Source organism: Clavelina lepadiformis, chromosome 5 (genome assembly GCF_947623445.1).
Source record: "Clavelina lepadiformis chromosome 5, kaClaLepa1.1, whole genome shotgun sequence".
NCBI lineage: Eukaryota > Metazoa > Chordata > Ascidiacea > Aplousobranchia > Clavelinidae > Clavelina > Clavelina lepadiformis.
The window spans coordinates 8,264,791-8,284,383 of record NC_135244.1 but is presented as its reverse complement, the minus strand read 5'-3'; the positions used below and the strand labels follow the sequence as shown (position 1 = coordinate 8,284,383).

Genomic DNA, 19,593 nt, shown 5'->3' with positions numbered 1-19,593 from the left:
TAAGCAAAAACCGCAGGCCCATTCCAAGAAAGAATTTGGGAGTATGCGCGAAACAGTGTGTAATTGTGAAGGCTTAATCTCCTTGCACATGTCCACACTCTTAACTTTAACAATACAGCCGCCAAGGTTTTTTCTATTTAGTGCAGCGAACGAACCAATATGCGATAATATTGTAAAAGAAAGTCATGTAGCCTACTGATTCCATTTTTCAGGCGGTTATGTATTAAAAATCGGCAGAAAACATGCCACTACTATCTTTTTAGATTAGGTGGTTTGAAATTGTCAGACATGAATGCACAAGACGGCTATGCTAAGCAATTTCCAGTTACTAGGGAGTACAGTACTTCGCTTGATATAAAGCAAACTGATAAAGTTACAACTGAAATCAAGTATAGTTGATCATCAGCTGACTGGTATGTCTTTAGCTGAATCAGTCACTTTTTCAACTCCTTTGTCATCAACATTGAAAATGTTCGTTTTTCTTGTTTGCAACGTTTTCTGGTAAAGTTTCCGAGTTAACCCTTCACGATTTCTTGCAATTTCAATAGCTAAAAATTGTATCCTCGTTGCTGATAAAAGAAAAAAGTTATTAATTCAAATTACTTCAATTAAATAAATCAATAATTACCTAAGATTAAATTAATTACCACATTCAATACATGCTTTTTATAAGCATACCAAGGCTGATTTTTTGTGTAAATATAAGCATATGCTAAGCATAATAGTCAGCCATGTTTATTTACACTTGTCACGTGTCTTTATTCACGCAAATAAACGTATTACTCAGTCTGCCAACTATTTTTACAATTTTTTCGTTAGCATATAAATGTGCAAAGCTTACCATGCTGTGGAATAAAACACATTATATTCATGTACATTTTTTTGCATTTCATTTAATTTGAGCATGTTATGTAATGCATATTTTAAATATCATTTGAGGCTCAAAATTTCAGACTAAAAAACCAAATTAACAACCAAAATAAATAAATTATGAGAGCGAAAACACAAAATCTTAAACAAAGTACCTATTACAGTAGTTAATTACTTCATAACTTACATACATGGTATAGTGTATTTTGTTTAAACACAGTTTTATTCATACCGAAAGTGGTGTTTTCATCACTATAGTCCAACATAGGATCAAGTCGTAACAATGACCCGTAGTTAAAGTTCTGAAACCCATCAAATTTATTGCAAAAGGTACGCCATTTCTAGATAAATTTGAAAAATCATTAAAATATTGTCATAAATATTTTAACATGTTTATGGTTCAAATTTCTTTGTATCAATCAGGTTGTCTACAGCTGTGCTTTATAATTTGGATGCTGGAACTAATTATGATAACAGGGAAATAGTAAAACCATAACCAAATGATATTCAGTATGTTGTGAACTTTCTCTATGGATCACTGCCTCATTGATACAGTAAAACTTAAGTATTACCTCGATGACCTTTCGAGCTTGACAAAGCTTTGTTTTCAAAGGGATACCCATACCAAAACAGGTTGAAAAAAAGTCAGACTAAAAGTGGTCCAAAATAAATAATCGTGGATATTCACAAGTATGTCAATCATATCGCATCAGTTGTCATGTGAGTTAACAAGGAATGTGTTCTAGCTCTTTGGCATATATGTACTTGCTTGAAAAGTAAGAAACATCCTTTCCCACAGTGGCCAAGCCTAATTGGAAACCCACCATAGACGTTACTGTCAAAAAATCCAGGAAGTGCGAATCTGAAAACTTTCAAGACTGTCCGAGGTTAAAGATTGCGATGCTGTACCAGTGCGTGCAGTGATCTAGACAAAATTCTAAACAGTGCACTCTAGGCAACAAAGCCTATGAAATAAACCAATGCATTTGCTATGTATTTGGGTAGGTGACTGGGGATAGTGCAGACTGCAAAATATGTATATATTCTTTAAAATGCTATGAATACTTGCTACGAATTAGTCAAATGCTACATTTGGGTACTCGATTGTTCTTTCTTTGACACCAAAACAACTGGAACTACTTAATGAAACCAAACGTTATCACTTGGATCTTAAAGTTATTTCTTCATTCAAGGGTATAATTGTTAACAAAGGATAAAGATGTTAGACACTCTCTGGAATGTGTCTTGTCACCTCTCCATTTTATAATTTACATGAGCTGATTAGACATGTACAGCTTTGGTGAAGAGGGTGTCATAATTTCAAAGAGTAGGGTTAGTTATTTGTTGTTTTCTAATAATCTGGCTTTCCTGGCTTCTTTTGAACCCCGTTTACAACACACACATGATCATTTTGCAACTATTTGCTATGACTCTGGGATGAAAATAAAGCAGAAAGGAAACTAAGGTATACTGCCTCTTGTGAAAAAATGAGGCAGGTGGAGAACTTCAATGACTTGAGATTGCAATTCTCAAGTGATGAAAAACAAACATTGAACACCTAAATTGGAAAAGCAATTGCAGTGTCATACAAACTTCTATGTTTGGATATAATGAAGTGAGAGCTTTCTAGCATGGCCAAGCTACCAATTATGAAACTAGTTTTAATTCCAGTTTTAGCCAATGGCTGTGAGCATGAAGGTCCGATAACGGATAGCAAGAGTTGCTCACACGAGCAAGCTTCAGAAATAAGTTTTAATTAAGGGTTAATAAAGATATCACAAAATTACAGATGAAATGCGTAGCACTTAAATACGTGGATTCTTAAATATAGAAAGAAACCTCACTTCTTTGAACTGAAAAATTCCAACAAAATGGTAACTTTACCAAATTGCCTCAGATTTCTAAACAGGTCATGCTAGCCACAATGACCAGTAAAAGACCAACAGGTCAACCAATCAACATAATTAACCTGGCCTGGTGATGAATGGGTATCCCTTTAGCTGAAAATCCACTCACAAAGGATGTAGGACACTAAGACTATTGCATACTTTTTAAAACACAGGGAATAAGAAAGCAAATTAGAACTATCAGTATATGAGCAATTTAATAATATTGTCGATGGCATTAGACTACTTAACACTTTTCCAATGAAATTCAAATTTAGGTAGCTAATACATTAAAAACGTCGTATAGTCTAGCCCTGAGAAAATGAATCACTCCACACACCTTCTTTGAGCTATCACTTTTGAGGTCTTCTACATGAATAATGTTGACATCAAACTCGGGAAAGCTTTCACGAAATGTTTTATAAATTTCATCATCATGTTCAGATAAATGAAGAAAAGTGGCATCAACTGAAGTTATTATCTACAATTTAAATCTTCATGGAATTATTCTATGTATATTACAGATTAACAGTATATATTGCTTACATAGCTTTTGATGTTAGCAAAGTACTATAGGTCTATTCATTAAAACAGCACTCAGCAGTATTGTACAAAAATTTCCTAAAAAGAACTTACACTGTAATGTATTTCTGCATGTTCATATGCTTTAAAAGCCCAGGCTACCTCCAAATTTTGCTGTAAAACAAAAGTACAAAATAGTACCAGGTATATAAAATTGAAACAAAATAATAGGCTATCTCGAAATTAGAAAGTAAAATGCAATAAATATATATTTCAATGATTTTATAATATCTTAAAAGTAATATATATATAACTATTATGAACATATGCCTTCAAATAAACAACATATAATCATTGTGATAATGAGTTTACTACTATTATAACTGCTAGACATACATCGTTTTGGTAAGAATCAGCACTCATTTTCTTTTAAACCAGAGCTTCACTGTATGATAACCATGAACGCTATAATACATTAATGACCTAACCTGTAAACCGAAAAGAATTCAGAAATAATATGAAAACAGGTTCCCATCAAAATAACACTTCATACGTATAACCGTACAATTTCTCAAACAACTTGAGTTAAAATTATTCCCAGCATAATCATAAAAAAACAAAAACAATATTTCCACCATAAATTCGAAGTCAGTAATATTTTTATAAAAAATAGAACATTTCTATCGTTGCGGTATGTCTGAGAAATCCCCAGTAATAGTTTCACTGTTTGGCAAAGATGTGGTTGGTGTTACTCCACAAACTAAATTTGCCTCAATTTGGCGAGCTGCAAGTTGAGCATTAGCAACGTCAAGTAGAGCGTGCTGAATTGAAGCTAACTGCTTTTCAGCATGTTCAACGTAGAGTTTCAAGTTTTTTGCAGCATCTTGATTTTCCTCTTCAAGTTTCTGCAGGTTTGCAATCTGTGACTCATGTGTACTTTGTTCACTAGGCAAGGCATCTACCAAAAAGTCAATGTCTTTTGCAGTGCGCACAATCAACTGACAAAATAGCTGAATACTTTCATCACTAGCAGCAGCTTCTTTATGGGCAGGCTTTTCAAGGGTTGAGAAAGAGCCAGATGGAGCATTCTGTTGCAAAACTCCTATGCTGTTGCAAAAATGTTCGGCCAACTGATTCACAGCATCTTGCAGCTGGGTAAGGCGATCTGACATTTGACAATATAAAAATCTAAAAAATCTTATAACCAATTTATACTACTGTATATGTAGTAAAATCCAGTGACTGAGACCTGAACAAATTCACAGTGAAGAATAAAAAACTTAGTCGCTTGTTGCATAATATATTTTACTTGCTGGGGATGAAATTTTTACACAAAAGTATGCCAGTTAATAAACCAATCTTTGCTTTAAAAATCCATTTGCAATGTTCGTAATAAAAATGAAATTAACTTAAAGGATTTAAGCATCTTGTGAGCAATCAACTTTATCCTGTCACTAATTAGTTTTCAAGTTTTCGAACAAACATCAATAAACATGCTTAAATGAACAACCTCATTAATCTACGCACTTCGCATCGTTCTAATGTTGTGTTAGTGCTTGACTGCATGAGGTACAGTAGAACTTGGCTATCAGTAGCTCAATGAGTGTTTCACCAATATACCGATCACCAATTGCTACATTGATTTCTTTGGAACAAGCTATAAAATACATTATAAATTTAAACTAAAGGCGACATATTTTCGTTTAATTTGGGCTATACTGTAGTAGTATTTGTAGGCTATTTTCAGTTCAATAATTCAGATTAAATAGATGTTTAGGAATATTGCAAAATCATTCGGACCTAAGGGGTGCCTCGAAGATATACAAGATCACTTGGACCACCAACCAACCACTTGGATTGTAAAATTAAACTGACAGTACAGTATTTTGAAACCTTAGGCCTACGTGTTGTTCCATCTTGGTTTAACATGGTTGTCCAAGATGGAAATCTTCGTTTTACAAAACAGTGGTCCCCAACTGGTCTGTAAATGGTTTTCAGCTGGGCCGCAAAGGTTTCACACGTAAAAGATCAAACATGATACTCTTACCTGATAGAAGAAAAATAAGATTAAATAAAATATGAAATCACTAAACAAATATAAATCATAAACAGTGACACGAAATATGTACTATTCTGCATGTCAGTGCTTATCATTTATGTTCGTTCCTTGATTTCAAGCGTACAGCTACAACAAGGGGGACGAAAGATACCTTCGCCTCTGCTTCCATTATTTAACAATGGAAATTTTTCAGGAAGGGCTTAGTTTAATAGTAATTCGTGTTTTTACATTTAAGCTAATGGTAAACCTTTAGAAAGGTACTTAAAATTGGTCTCCATTTCTTTTGTATTCCAAAATCAGGATCGAGTTCTGTATTGACACATTATTACGTAATAACTTTTTGCATCATTTCATTCATATTATTTCTTTCTCCCACTTAGGCCTTTAAAACGCAGGGCAAAATTACATTAAAATATTTAATATTTCAATATCCTAAAATATTTTTTAAAATTAAGATTATTTCTAAACCATGAATATGTTGACATCGTAGTGCCTGCTTCTTAAACTGTTTGCAAAACTAATGTTACGCCATAGTCGATCTGACAGGGTCAATGTAAGTTTGTTTAACTCCCAACTGAGTTGTGCTTCACCATAATTATGTAAGAATATACATTTGTTATTTCTCAACATTCATCATTTTGTTGTGCATGCCCGCTTTTTTAGTCCTTGTGTGTGTTGTTTTTATTTTACTTGATTACTATGTGACAATGTCCCATAATGATGTAAAGAAAAACCATTTGTCTATTAAACATTAATGTACAAATTTGTGCTTTCTTTGCAGCAAGTTTTAAAAAATATGTTGAAAATACTGTAGAATCACCTAACTAAATGCACGGTTTCAAAAAACTTTCAATTCAATTTTACGGTCCAAGCGAACCTGTATATTTTGGAGGCACCCGAACCAAAGACCCTATTAACATTATTTGACAGATTACTTTTAGTATTAGTTTTTATAATGGCAAAATTTTATTGTGAAAATACGCACTTTATAAATAGACCAGCGAGAGGAAACTTAGTAGCATAGTTTACTTTTGTTTTGCCCAAGGTTGGTGGAAAGCGTTACCAAATTAGTGAATCATAAAATAAAAAACGACTGCACTAAAAAATAATCTGCTTAAACTTGCCATTAAAAAAGGCAATAGTTATTTCAGAAGTTGAAGTTAACATTTAGTTGTATTCATGTAGGCCCATACCTGTATACCTGCTGTACCGGTCAGCTTTAAGACCTATCGCATATTAGACGTAGCTCAGACTACCCACTAGGCTAGGCCTACCGGTATCTAAATTAGCTTATTGAAACATATATGTTATGAAGTCATAAAATCAACTTGCTGCCATTATAGGAAATTGTAAAAAAGCTTACCAAAAAAAGCTTTGTCGTTCATATTCAAACCTTTTACATTGCAGCAATCAACCTTCAATGTGAAGATATCTATGAATAATGTGTGACAGCAGTGTTAATTTCACTGACATCAAAGCATAAATTCCCAAAACCTGTACCAAGTAGCATCCAACTTTTGCCAAAGTTTCCACGAAAGATCAATTTTTTATTAAATTTTAATAGTATTACATTCTTTAAAGTTTTAATTTATACGTAACGTCTAATAATGTGGATAATAATGGTACATTGCTCTTTGTAAAGGTAATCTTTTTCTATTTCCCATTTTCTTGATCTTTGATTTGTCTGGGTACGTGTGAAAATAATACAACAGTAGATTTCCGTCGCGGGAAGAAATCAATGAGAACCAACCAGGCTGCCCAGTGGTATCGTCGGGACCTGGCAACATATTACCGTAGTATAGCCTAGGCCAATAGCCGACTTAATTTGAATGTTGTTAAGTTTTTATTTTGTGTTGACGTAACATTTAAGTATGGTCAGGTGGTGATGATTTTTAGGCTGGTAATCTATAGGCTACCCCATAGGCCCATTAATGTGGTAGGCTATATCTGCTGAACGCATGAAATTCATCAACGTTCACGCCAATTTAAAATAAGCGAACAAAAAATTGAAGCTTAAATGTACTTTATCCTGCCATGCCAGAATTTGTGACTTTGCATGCATACTTTCTCATAGAAAACTGAGGGTCGAGTCTAGACGAAGTCAGAAAGTGCACAAACAAATGACGTCACAATTTAAGTAGCTGGGTTTCAGTATGCAATAGTATCTTGTGCTTGTGCATTTCCGCACTAGACAAAAAACTGCTACCGGTAAGCCAGTATACTTTTCAGTTGGAAAGCAGGTGTTTGAATGCCAGTTATGACTAATAAATAAACAAAAACAGACCGACGCCAAAATTTGCAAGTTTTCTTGTCTGAATTTTGTTGGAGGATTTGCTATTTATCTATTCAATATTTTTCTATTGCTCTATTACATATCTCACATATTTGTATTTTACATATTTCTCTATTCTAACACTTGTAAGTAACTGTATGTTTATCTTAAAAATTTCTTTGAGCAAATAAATTTTATTCAATTCAATTCTTATCAAAATTTGGCTAATAACAGGCGAGGCTGTTACAAGAAAAGTATAAACAATGCCTTGGCAGGATTGCGGTTAAATTGTTCAACAGACAAAGCGTCCCAGCTGCTCGTGTTGGCAACCAGGCTGCATTATCACTTCACTTAAGACTTTTAAAGGAAAAAGGGCGAATACACTGCGATGTATAGTGGTAATGGAAGACTGAAATGTACTGAACTATCAGACTAAAGCGATAACATTGTGTAGCATATAGATTTAAAACTGTGTTAAAAAATCCGAAGGAACAAGACTGCTTGCGATAATTTGTTATTTGACACATGATTATCTACCTCACATTTATCATCTTAATTGTAAAACTTCATGTGCCAGCACAATTTAATTTCATAGTGAATTTTGCCCATGGCTTTAATTTCATTGGCAGGTAGTGGATTCACGCAAAAAATCTCAATTGTCTTTTCGATCACAAACTTTGTCGTATGGTGTTAGCACAATTAAGCATTTGCCATTTAAAGCCGTCGTCTCTTTGTTTTCATTACCTACTAGTAAAGAAAAAAGATGAGCAAAATGAGACATGTCTTGAACTTTTTCTTTTGCAATTATTGTCGAACGTTAGCATTTACTGTTGCATGGAAACATTTTGCAGCAGTAACAAATGAGAATATTAATGCAGACAATTTGGATGACGTTCAAGTAGTGGTAACCAGTCGCCTTCTGTATGGTGCATAACGTTTGTAGCAGGAGAAAAACACAAGTGTGGCTTATACATCCGGTAAACATTAAGCTTATATGGCGCTTATATGCCGGTATATGCGGTTATTTCATCTTGACAAGTGAGAGTTTGGGTCAGAAGAGATTAGTTTTAGGTTAATCTATACTTTGGAAAAAATACTACATCGTTTCAAGTTGAATATTTGCATACATTTCAATTTACTGACTAGCGTAATTGCTTTTTACCATGCATTTGTAATTTCCAACTTTGATAGTTTAATTGATGCCCGGTAAAATAAGTGTTTACTTCACCTGCCACCACTTACCAAAGTAAGAAAATACCAATTGCGTAACCAGCTAGCTGTTTACTGAATTATTTTTTTCCAAATTCGATAACCGGAAGCTGTTGAAATAAACACTACTTTTAGTTTCTCATCAAAATGAGCGGCTGATATACTGTCAAATAAGCTGTGAGCTGTTCATTTTGCAATAACAACCAATACCAAAGTGCTACTTGAGCACTCACAGTCTTCGATTCACTACGTCATGAACAGCAGCTTTACGTTACACATCACCAACATCAGCCTGTCGATTACTGACCATTAAACAGTAACGGGAGCTTTCTATTTGAAAACAGCAGGCTGCTCAATAACAATAGCACCCATTCTTCTGATTACGACCCTGTCTCTCTAAATCACTATCAACAACGTGATGTCACAAATTGCAGGGTGTTACACCCATCAGCAACCCCGTTACGTCAGCAAAGAACCTTTTCAAGTTACGGCCGCCATCTTGTTTTGGGTGATAAGATTTTTATGATCCCCTATACTTAACAATGGAAGTTGTTCACCCCACTTAGATTCTTTATTAAATTGAAAATGTTGTGTGCATCGGCTTGAAAAACTTCGCTCAGGTAGGTAGTATATGAATTTCTTTACTCAATAAAGAAAAAAAAAATAGAAAAAAAGCTGCCTATTTTTTTATTTTACAGTGTTTTTAATCTTATGTATAGGTTTTTTTTTCGACATGAGAACATGGTATCGAGTGATTATAGCATGTGATGTGAAATGTGCAAAAGTTTGCATAGTGTCTGTGACGTGCTACACATGTAATTTTGTCTTGCTTTTCAAACAAAGTTAAACAATAGACTAGCAGTAAATATAAACTGAATTAGTTTTGTTACACGCACTGCAGATACCAGACAACCTCTTACGCAATACGTATTTCATGCCGCATGTTTCGCTGACCATGTATGGAAAATTATTTAGGTTCATGCAAACATGAGTGTAAGTCCACATAAACAAGTGCCGTATTATTCATACCAACATCAAGCGGAAAAATTTCATCACTACGTAGCAATAATAATTTGACATGTAACATGGCACAAATGCTAAATAATTTACTTTTTTCAAAGAAATGTTGTGTTTGAGAATTAAATTAGTTTGGTAAATGGCCTTTAATTCAAGGATTGTTATTCCAGTTTTAGTTAAGCTAATAAACTAGATTGTGGTTTCCCAAGTCATTAAATATGAGGGTAATATTGTAATTGGGTCAGTGTTCTGGTTTACACGAATTTTCCACCCTGGTGATTATGGTAAAACTATCCGACTTTGTGTTGGCCCATCCATTGTATCTAAACCCTTCGCTCTCATAAATATAATCTGTTATGCCAAAAGGTTTATCAAATTCTAAATTTACAATTCAAGGCGCTAGTTGATCTGCAACAATTGTTTTAAAACCATTCCTTATGTTTCTGGTCATTTCTATGAAATAAAAAACCCTGACGTGTAATTTTTGATGACAACTGATAAGCACAACTTCACAAGGATCAAAATGTTTATTTACTGTTACATTGTATATGTACAGTAGATGAATACCCTTTAAAAAGATAATTAAAGAACATTTCTGTTTTCACTTGCATAATTGAACGCCTTCAAACTTTCTAGATCGTCTGAACAAAACCGAGGACAAAGAACTGAGATCATTCACTGTTAGGTTATAAATTTGTTGTAATTGTATCTAATACCAGTATACCTTTTTATCTAAAGGCCATTAGTGTTATTTTTATTCCTGATAGGTAATTGTATGACTGCTATCATGGGAGAAAAGGAGGGAGCTTATGATGACGCTGTTGAAGAGCGTGTTATAAATGAAGAATACAAAATATGGAAGAAGAACACTCCTTTTCTCTATGACTTGGTCATGACTCATGCTCTTGAATGGCCGAGTTTAACATGTCAGTGGCTTCCTGAAGTCACCAAGCCAGATGGCAAAGACTATACCGTTCATCGCCTGATATTGGGAACGCACACATCGGATGAACAAAATCATTTAATTATCGCCAGTGTGCAGCTTCCTACAGATGATGCTCAATTTGATGCTTCTCATTATGACAGTGACAGAGGAGAGTTTGGAGGATTTGGCTCTGTCAGTGGAAAAATTGAAATTGAGATCAAGATTAATCATGAAGGAGAGGTTAACAGGGCGCGCTTCATGCCCCAAAATCCTTATATTATTGGGACCAAAACTCCCTCCAGTGATGTTTTGGTGTTTGACTACACTAAGCACCCAAGTAAACCTGATCCAAGTGGCGAGTGTAACCCAGACCTTCGTCTACGTGGTCATCAAAAAGAAGGGTAAATTGTGGGCACTTTGCAGCATTATGTCTAACATTTCACCATATTAATATAAGTGCAATCTTCTTTTCTGTAGGTTCAAATCATTATAATATATATACCGTAAAACTTCTATTTCACCGCCACCTCTAATAGAACGCCACTTTTAAAGAAGGGTAGAAAAATAGAGCGCCTCCCTCTAATTAAACGCCACCTCTAATAGAACACCACTTTTAGCAGCGGAATTGTATTAGCAGGTCTCTACTGATAATTATACAATTGATTAAGTTTTCACAATCTAGCAGTTAAAGCAGCCATTTAAAAGATACCAACCAACATACCGGTAGTAACAATGCAGTATCACGTTACAATAAGCAGCAGTAAAATAGAGCGCCAACCTCTAATTGAACGTCACCTCTAATAGAACGCCACTTTTAAACAAGATTTGAAAAATAGAGCGCCATGGCGGTGAAATAGAGGTTTTACGGTATATAAACATTGGTTGGAATCACCCTATTTTTTTAGTTGCTCAAATCATTCTATTCAATTTTTTAAGATGCACGAACTGTGATACCTGGAGATCCGCTCATTTTATTTGGATAATTTTTTTTATCTTCTCCAATGTTTTTAGGGGTGAACTTTTTTATTATCCACATGAAAATGAGCTACAACCTTTACTTTTTGAGAAAGAATTTTGACCCCCTAACTTTAAATGACAATAAAATTATCATGCGGAACTTTTTGAGAAAAAAGTATTTTTACTTGAAAAGGGGAAACGTAGATAAAAGTTATGCCACAAACAGTATATTGTTACACTCACAACTTTTCACACAATAGTTATTGCAAACCACCATAGTCAATTTGTTATTTTTAAGTGTCGTCTATTGTAGCATAACTCTTGTTGTTTGATTTTTTCGTTTTGAAATTTGACTATGTCGTTTTGTGTCATTTTACGTGTCGTTTTGTGTCATTTTACGTGTTGTGCACTGTAACGTAAGATGTAGATGTAAGAAAGATGCAGTATTTGTTACATCATATATAAACATGACCTACCTAACAATGAAAACTGCAAATACAAAAAAGAAGTTGTTTGCTAATGACGAAATCAAATAACAAGGATTTTTGCTACAACAGACGACACTTAGAATTAGAAAAATTGACTATTGTAGTTTGCAATGACTATTATGTGAAAAGTTGTGAGTGTAGCAATATACTGTTTGTGGCACAACTTTTATCTATTTTTCTCCTTTTCAAGTAAAAAATAATTTTTTCGAAAAAAATTTTCCATCATTGTTTTATTGTCATTCAAAGTTGGGGAGTCAAAGATTTTTATCTCAAAAATTAAAAGCTGTAGCTCATTTTCATGTGGAGAAATAGAAAGCTCACCCCTGAAAACATGGGAGTGGATCAAAAAAATATCCAAATATAATGAGTGGATTTCCAGATATTACAGTGTGTTTATTGCTCCTTCATTTAAAGCCACCTAGTGGTCAAAACTTTTTGCCCATAACTCCAAAATCGCTAATCCAATTTTCGTCAAATTTTCACCTATCATCTTAGAAAATTGAACAGGATCATTTGAGCAACTAAAAAAATAGGATAGTTCCAAAAGTTGAATTTTTTTTCCTATTGTATTATAATGAAATCACCCTGTGCCTTTTCTAGTTAATAATATAATATGCGTAGTGTATATTTTATATTACCAATATTGATTATATATAGTTATGGAATTGAAGTAGCCTGTTACTATGTCAGTATAAGCTTACCAAATTATCCTGTTGCAGTTATGGCCTTTCTTGGAACCCAAACCTCAGTGGTCATCTTCTGAGTGCTTCTGATGATCATACCATATGTCTCTGGGACGTTGGAGGCGCACCTAGGGAAGGAAGGATCCTGGATGCATTGAAAATATACACTGGTCATACTGCAGTTGTGGAGGATGTTTCCTGGCATCTTTTGCATGAAAGTCTCTTTGGCTCCGTTGCTGATGATCAGAAATTGATGATATGGGATACACGCTCAAATGCAACAACCAAGCCCAGCCATGTAGTCGATGCCCATACTGCTGAAGTTAATTGCCTTTCATTTAATCCGTACAGTGAATATATCTTAGCAACTGGTTCAGCTGACAAGACAGTGGCGCTTTGGGATCTTCGTAATCTAAAATTGAAGCTCCATTCATTTGAATCACACAAAGATGAAATTTTTCAGGTTTCTTGTTTCTCGTTACAACCATATTAGATATTTTAAACACAGTTAACTTATATGCTTTGCTAATACTGTATCTGTGGAAAGCTTAATTGCTTGTGTATTTTACAGGTCCAGTGGTCACCCCATAATGAAACCATTCTTGCTTCTAGTGGAACTGATCGCAGACTGAATGTCTGGGATTTAAGTAAGATAGGAGAAGAACAGAGTGCCGAAGATGCAGAAGATGGACCTCCTGAGTTACTCTTTGTACACGGAGGACACACTGCAAAGATATCAGACTTTTCTTGGAATCCAAATGAGCCGTGGGTAGCCTGTTCCGTTTCTGAAGACAACATCATGCAGGTGTGGCAGATGGCAGAAAATATATATAATGATGAGGAGCCTGATGCCACTTGCTCTTCTACTCCAACTGCAGATCTCGAACAGAGTGCAACATAAGCTGCCAGAAATTGTCATTTTAATCCTCATATTGGACATAATGTTTATGTCGCTATGATGAATTGCTGTTTATCTCTTTGAATTTGCTGCCATCTCCACTAGTAAGTTTGTTGTACAAGCGAGGTCTGGACCAGTTATATTAAAAATCGGGTTTTACGGAAACGTAATAAGACCGTCAATATCTGTTTTATATGCTGTTTCCATTTGTCTGAAGTTTTTTGTAAATATGTGACGGAATAAAGTTTGCTTTGCAATCTCGATGCATGGCAAAAATCATACTCCTAGTCCTACTGTAATATGTTGTTTATGCCAATTGGTGACTATTTCTTAAAAACTCTGTTTCTGGACAACTGCAACCAACTACCTGAAGTATGGATGCATTTTATCAGAAAAGTTGTTAAACGTAGGTTGCTAAACTCATCACTACAATATATTAGTGAAGCTCTGGTATTTAAAATCCTGCCAAGCAGTTCGACAAGTTCGTATTTATTACCCGGATCATCATTTTAAAGTACGAGACAAAATTTGTAGCCGAGCGTGGAAAATTTTCATTTAGCGTGTCATTCTGCATTCTTTTTAATATCAAACAACTTTTACAAACACAACATCGTTTTAATATCAAACACGAATTTGGTGAAAATATTGGACGACCTTGTGTAGATATTTTATGTGTGATAGTTGCAATTTTAACACAACACTCTCATTTGTTTATAAAAACTTAACTTGGAGCTCCACTGCTTTTGTGACTTGGCCTTAAGAAGTTTGGGTACAGATTTTGTAATAAAAGTTTCTTTATCAAGACAAGCTGTTTTAAACTAAATTAAACCAAGCAAAGGTAAAATTAGCCTTTTCCAGTTAAGAAAACAACAGAATAGGAATTTGCTGTTAAGTTTTGCAAATGTTTACACAATTTTACACGTTTAAAACCGGAACACAAACAAGCGATTGTTCCTTACAAATAAAATTCTTTCTTGCGCTTAAGATAACACGCCAAAACAGTTTCTTATAAAATCATGAGTGTAGACCTAAAAACAGAAGATATATCTGCTGGAAAAAAGTAAGATGGGAAAACTTTCGACAGGTGGCCAATCACCTCAGATTTGAGTAATATTGTAGAAGTGGTAGAAACAATAGAAAATTTCAACGTTGCTTGTATCTACCCCAGGGCGTTTCCTAGATTACTTGCAGATGCCGAAGCATTGCAGGTTTGATTGAAGCACTGATCTCGATCCATGCAAATTCCAGCTTGAACTTCTGCTATGATGTTTAAATCAAAAAATTACAAAATACGTAAACTCAAGTCACATTGCGTATAAAGTTAATTGTAAATGGTGGCAGTTGTCATACATCTTTCAACCAATTGGTCTGAATTTTAAATAAAACGTTGAATAGAACCAAAAAACCGATTTTTCATAAGAAGCTGAATAAAATGGTTAGATATTAAATAGTTTACATAGCCATTTAACGCTCTCCCAAAAATAACCTTTAGAAAGGAAACGTAGCTCAAGGCCTACGACCGTTCTATAGAAAAAATTGCCAGTGATAGAACATCACTTAAGAAGAAGAAGAAACAGGGTTATGAATTCTCTGAGGCACAAGGCGGAGTAAAATCAATTTCTTTTCGTTTTGCACTCAATGCTTCGCGACCATCTTTCCGACATAGCTTATTAACGAAAGACGTTATCTCTTTTTTCAAACTATCTAAATTAAAAAAAACAGCATCAAAATTTGCAGTGATTTATATGCTACATAATCTGCTTTTACAGTAGTTTGACGTTGTATATGTTTTTTTGTTGTATTAATTAATTACCAAAGTATAATTCATACTTTTATAGCTTAGGTAGCCTAAGTTCGTAAGGTTTCACCTAGTTTATTTTTTTAAGACGTCAACTTGTATTAATCCTATCTACACCGGGTGAGCGACATTACTATTTTAACTATATGTGGCCGACACTGCACACTAATTTTCAATCGTTATTTACTCGAAAACTGATCGGATTTTTTCAAAAAAAGGAAAAAATTAGTAGCAAAAACATCTGGCTTGCTGTATACAGTATAATTGTAAAACTAAAGAAAGTGTATTTAGTGTAAATTAGGTATTTCTACAAGTGATACAATTCTAGAACTTCTTCTTTGTTACGCCGCGTAAACGCCCGACGTAGAATAGGATTGTGTGAAAATGGTACGTTGAAAATCAATTTTGAAGAGTTTAAAAAATTTGTCACGTTGCGCTGCGTTGTGTACGTGAGGCTGGGTCGTAACAAGAGTGGGTGCTGCAGCCTGCTGTCTTCCAATAGCACTTTGCTATGGCTTGCTGCTCAGTTATTGACAGGCTGCTGTTATTGACTAATCAATAGTAGCTTACTTTTTCAACAAAGTGAACGGTTGATGATGATTTTTCCAAGAAAATGTGCATTAGTTTTTAGAAAATAATAGGCCTATATATAGGCCTAAAGGTAGGTAGGCCAACAAAAGCCTGTCAATTACAGAACAACAACCAACATCAGTATGGTACTCGAGCAATCACTTTCTGCTGTTCATTACGTCATGAACAATAGCCTAGCGTTACAGTGAGGTTACACTGTTATACATCACCAACAGCAGCCTGCCAATTAGTGGGTATCAAAGGCTAACAAAATGCTACTTACAATAACATCCGTACTTTTGTATACGACCCTGCATCCTTGCCTCTATAAATCACTCCATCAGTAACCACATGACGGCACCAATTGCAGGGTGCTACCTAAAAACAGCAAGCTGCAATTAGTGACGTCATGAGGAAATTTTAGCAGGCACTTTGGCACTCAGTTAAAACTACTATTGGCGCACATAGCGTTTTCAATGGAGCCTGATTGGCATCAACTTCGGTTTTCGTCTTTTATCGGCTTGGTCTGTGTTGTGTTCCTGTGTTTATTAGTGTGCATGGTGAAATCTTAGTTAAAAAAACATGATTAAACTCAATGCTGGCGACTGAAGAAGGAATCGAAGTTGTTTGTCTAAGTCAATAGTTTGTTGAAAGATAACTACGCTAGGCCTATACCATTTCAAAATCATGAAGGCAAACTTTCTGATAAAGGCATAGCCCAGTGGCAGAGCAATAAATAAGTGCACGCATTTTTCTGTATTCGCCTCTGAGGCCCTATAGCAGTTAAGCAGTATCACCTTCCGAAACTTCAGTAATTTTTGAGTTACCGGTAGTCGTATTTCTTCAACGTTTCCCGCATGGAAAGTGCTGTGGAAAAGTATCTGGTTGAAGCAAGGCAAAATCAGTTTCATCGAAATTATGGAAAAGCTTACGCATTTTATTTGCTTGTCTTGAAACTATGCCCACATTACAAAGGATTTGTTTCGGAGGATTTTATTGCTGTGTGGAGGGAATGGAGCACACAGCTCCAGCAGCTGGGAAGAATGGAGGATCTTTTTATTCTTTATCAACAGGGATGTGAGGTGTTTGTGGAAAATGACATGCTTCATTATAACATGGGCTGTTCACTCCTGAAGTTGAGCATGAAGGTGGAAGCTGCTGGAATGTTTCGTAAAGCTTTGTGTGCGAATGGACAAAACTTATGTGCCATGGAGAAGCTAGAATGTGCAAGCCGAAGATTAATAGATGGATGGCACTTTGCTATGCTTAACGACAAGAAAAGAAATCTTTGTTTTAGCTCTGCAATCAAAAATAGCATTAAGGACACAGACTGTGTTTTGGACATTGGATCAGGTACCGGTATTTTAAGTATGTTGGCGGTGAAACATTCAAAGGCTAAAATTCATTCCTGTGAAATGTTGAAAATCATGCAAGTTATTGGTTCAGAATGTATTAGTTTAAATGAAATGGAGAATAAAATCACTTCTTTTTCCTGTGACTCCAATAAACTTGCTATAAAGCATAAACCATCAAGTGAAGATCCGATTGGTTATCTGGACAAACAGGTATCTCTGGTAATAACAGAAACTGTAGATGCGGGATTGTTTGGTGAAGGTATTATTGACATATTACGTCATGCTTGGGAACATTTGCTGTGTTCCAAAGACCAAGGCGGTCGCGTTTTGCCTAGTAGAGCTACTTTGTACTGTGCACTGGTAGAATGTGAATACATTTACAAGAAACATACAGTGATACCTGCGCATAGTTTTCCTGGTGTCATTATAACCAGCCGTGTTGGCGAGAAGGAAGTAAATACATCAGGCAAAACTGGACATGGCAATGGTGTATTTGACATGTATGGCCAACTTTTGCACACATCTGAATTGGAACCATACACTTCAGAAAAAGTGAAACTTATCCCCCACAAGGTTGTTACAAGTGTAAAAAAGGTAATGGATGTTGATTTCAACGATGCTATGTTTCTTGAAACGATGGCAAATGGTGGTTACGGACATGTTTTTGTTGATCATGATGTTATTGGGGAAGGATTTGCAGATGCAGTTGTGCTGTGGTTTGATTTGGAAGTGGCCTCCCCCCAAATCATGAAATGTAATAACAACCTTGATGAACATGTTACTCAGATAAACACCTGTATTTCCAGCGATTATTGCTGGGAGCAAGCAGTATTTCCTATTCGATGCTGCAAAACTCATATTAGAAGCAACCTTGACGGTTCAGGTTGTAACAATACAGTGCTTGAGAGACTTTGTGTAGAAACTTGTGATGTTATTAATTTAGACTTTAAAGTTTTCAGTGACTGCCTATCATTGGCCAGTGTTACTGACAGTGCTGGTATTAGTTATCCTCAAAATCTTTCAAAACTGCTTCAACCTGATTTCGCATCATCAAGTTTACATATTACTGCTCATGAACAACTTGTGGAAAGAATGAATGACGTAAGATTTACAAACACATACTTTCAGGCTGTGCTACGACAATTCAATTCGTCAAATTCTTGCAATATACTTGACATTTCAAACGGATTTGACCTCCTTTCCATTAAACTGGCTAAACTCTTAAAAGTTAAAATTCACAAGTACTGTCAAACCCCTGCTATTCAAAGGGCCTATTGCAGATTATCGCAACATTGCAACCAGCATCTTATGCTGTACAACAAAATACCTTCACATACACAAACTTCATTTGATATTATTGTGTCTGAAGTGATTGAACCCAGTGGTTTGATTTCACCAGATGCCATAAAAAACATGTTTGAAGCACAGATGTCGTTGTCACATAATGGTGTCATGGTACCAAGAAAAGTTTCTCTGGTAGCTCAATGCATTTCTTCAGAAGAATTGTTGTCCAAGTGTATGGTTTTATCAGATGAGAATACCCTGGGATTCAAAATAGCTGACATAATAAATGACTATCGTATTTCTACTCATAGTGACTTGGACTTGTCCCATTTTTCCTTCAAGCAACTAACTTTGCCGGAAGTGACATTGGAGTATTGTTTTGATGCTTTGCCCAACACCTTAACTGATGCTGTTCTTCAGCAGAAGTCCTTGGTATTAAAGACTATTCAGTCAGGCATTGTACATGCTATTTTATTTTGGTTTAAAATTAATGTATACAACGATGAAATCATTGATACGAGCAAAGCCAATCATTGGAAGCAAGCTGCTTATATATTCCCAAAAAATAAGCAACTTTTAGTAACATCTGGTGAAGAAATAGTTTTGAAAAGTTTATGTCAAAATGATTTGGTTTCATTTAGTATTTCCACTTATGGCAAATAGTGCATACTGTTATATAGGCTATAATATGAAATGTGATCAAAATTTCTTTCACTAATAATTATAATTGTACGTATGCTAATTTTGTTTTGCTATGACATTTTATTAACATACATCTTTATTCACTGAAATGCCATGCA

The 19,593-nt window shown here is 35.0% G+C and overlaps 4 protein-coding genes across 4 annotated transcripts; 2 read left to right on the top strand and 2 right to left on the bottom strand.

Moving 5' to 3' along the window:
• Positions 1-122: 122 nt before the first annotated feature.
• LOC143458780 (protein PBDC1-like) lies at positions 123-3,773 on the bottom strand. Its single transcript, XM_076955640.1, has 5 exons — positions 3,675-3,773; positions 3,393-3,452; positions 3,097-3,237; positions 1,103-1,211; positions 123-569 (listed from the first exon to the last, which is right to left on the bottom strand). The coding sequence occupies exons 1-5, from the start codon at positions 3,699-3,701 to the stop codon at positions 403-405; spliced, it is 504 nt and encodes a 167-aa protein (XP_076811755.1). The 5' UTR covers positions 3,702-3,773; the 3' UTR covers positions 123-402.
• Positions 3,767-6,383, bottom strand: LOC143458781 (mediator of RNA polymerase II transcription subunit 21-like). Its single transcript, XM_076955642.1, has one exon. It carries the CDS (start codon positions 4,448-4,450, stop codon positions 3,959-3,961), a length of 492 nt encoding a protein of 163 aa, XP_076811757.1. The 5' UTR covers positions 4,451-6,383; the 3' UTR covers positions 3,767-3,958.
• Positions 6,384-10,506: 4,123 nt separating this feature from the next.
• Positions 10,507-14,065, top strand: LOC143458776 (histone-binding protein RBBP4). Its single transcript, XM_076955636.1, has 3 exons — positions 10,507-11,161; positions 12,925-13,351; positions 13,460-14,065. The coding sequence occupies exons 1-3, from the start codon at positions 10,611-10,613 to the stop codon at positions 13,787-13,789; spliced, it is 1,308 nt and encodes a 435-aa protein (XP_076811751.1). The 5' UTR covers positions 10,507-10,610; the 3' UTR covers positions 13,790-14,065.
• A 2,575-nt stretch (positions 14,066-16,640) lies between these two features.
• LOC143460068 (protein arginine N-methyltransferase 9-like) lies at positions 16,641-19,593 on the top strand. The gene has a single exon (XM_076957435.1). It carries the CDS (start codon positions 17,012-17,014, stop codon positions 19,454-19,456), a length of 2,445 nt encoding a protein of 814 aa, XP_076813550.1. The 5' UTR covers positions 16,641-17,011; the 3' UTR covers positions 19,457-19,593.

What these genes read in the sequence shown, in the direction of transcription:
- LOC143458780 (XM_076955640.1), bottom strand. Translation starts at nt 3,701, where the DNA reads ATGAGTGCTGATTCTTACCAAAACGAT. An exon ending in CTGATTCTTACCAAAACGAT is followed by an intron (nt 3,453 to 3,674) that starts GTATGTCTAGCA and finishes TTTGTTTTACAG; the next exon opens with CAAAATTTGGAGGTAGCCTG. An exon ending in TGATGAAAACACCACTTTCG is followed by an intron (nt 570 to 1,102) that starts GTATGAATAAAA and finishes TTCTTTTATCAG; the next exon opens with CAACGAGGATACAATTTTTA.
- LOC143458781 (XM_076955642.1), bottom strand. Translation starts at nt 4,450, where the DNA reads ATGTCAGATCGCCTTACCCAGCTGCAAGATGCTGTGAATCAGTTGGCC.
- LOC143458776 (XM_076955636.1), top strand. Translation starts at nt 10,611, where the DNA reads ATGACTGCTATCATGGGAGAAAAGGAGGGAGCTTATGATGACGCTGTT. An exon ending in CGTGGTCATCAAAAAGAAGG is followed by an intron (nt 11,162 to 12,924) that starts GTAAATTGTGGG and finishes ATCCTGTTGCAG; the next exon opens with TTATGGCCTTTCTTGGAACC. An exon ending in ACAAAGATGAAATTTTTCAG is followed by an intron (nt 13,352 to 13,459) that starts GTTTCTTGTTTC and finishes TGTATTTTACAG; the next exon opens with GTCCAGTGGTCACCCCATAA.
- LOC143460068 (XM_076957435.1), top strand. Translation starts at nt 17,012, where the DNA reads ATGGAAAGTGCTGTGGAAAAGTATCTGGTTGAAGCAAGGCAAAATCAG.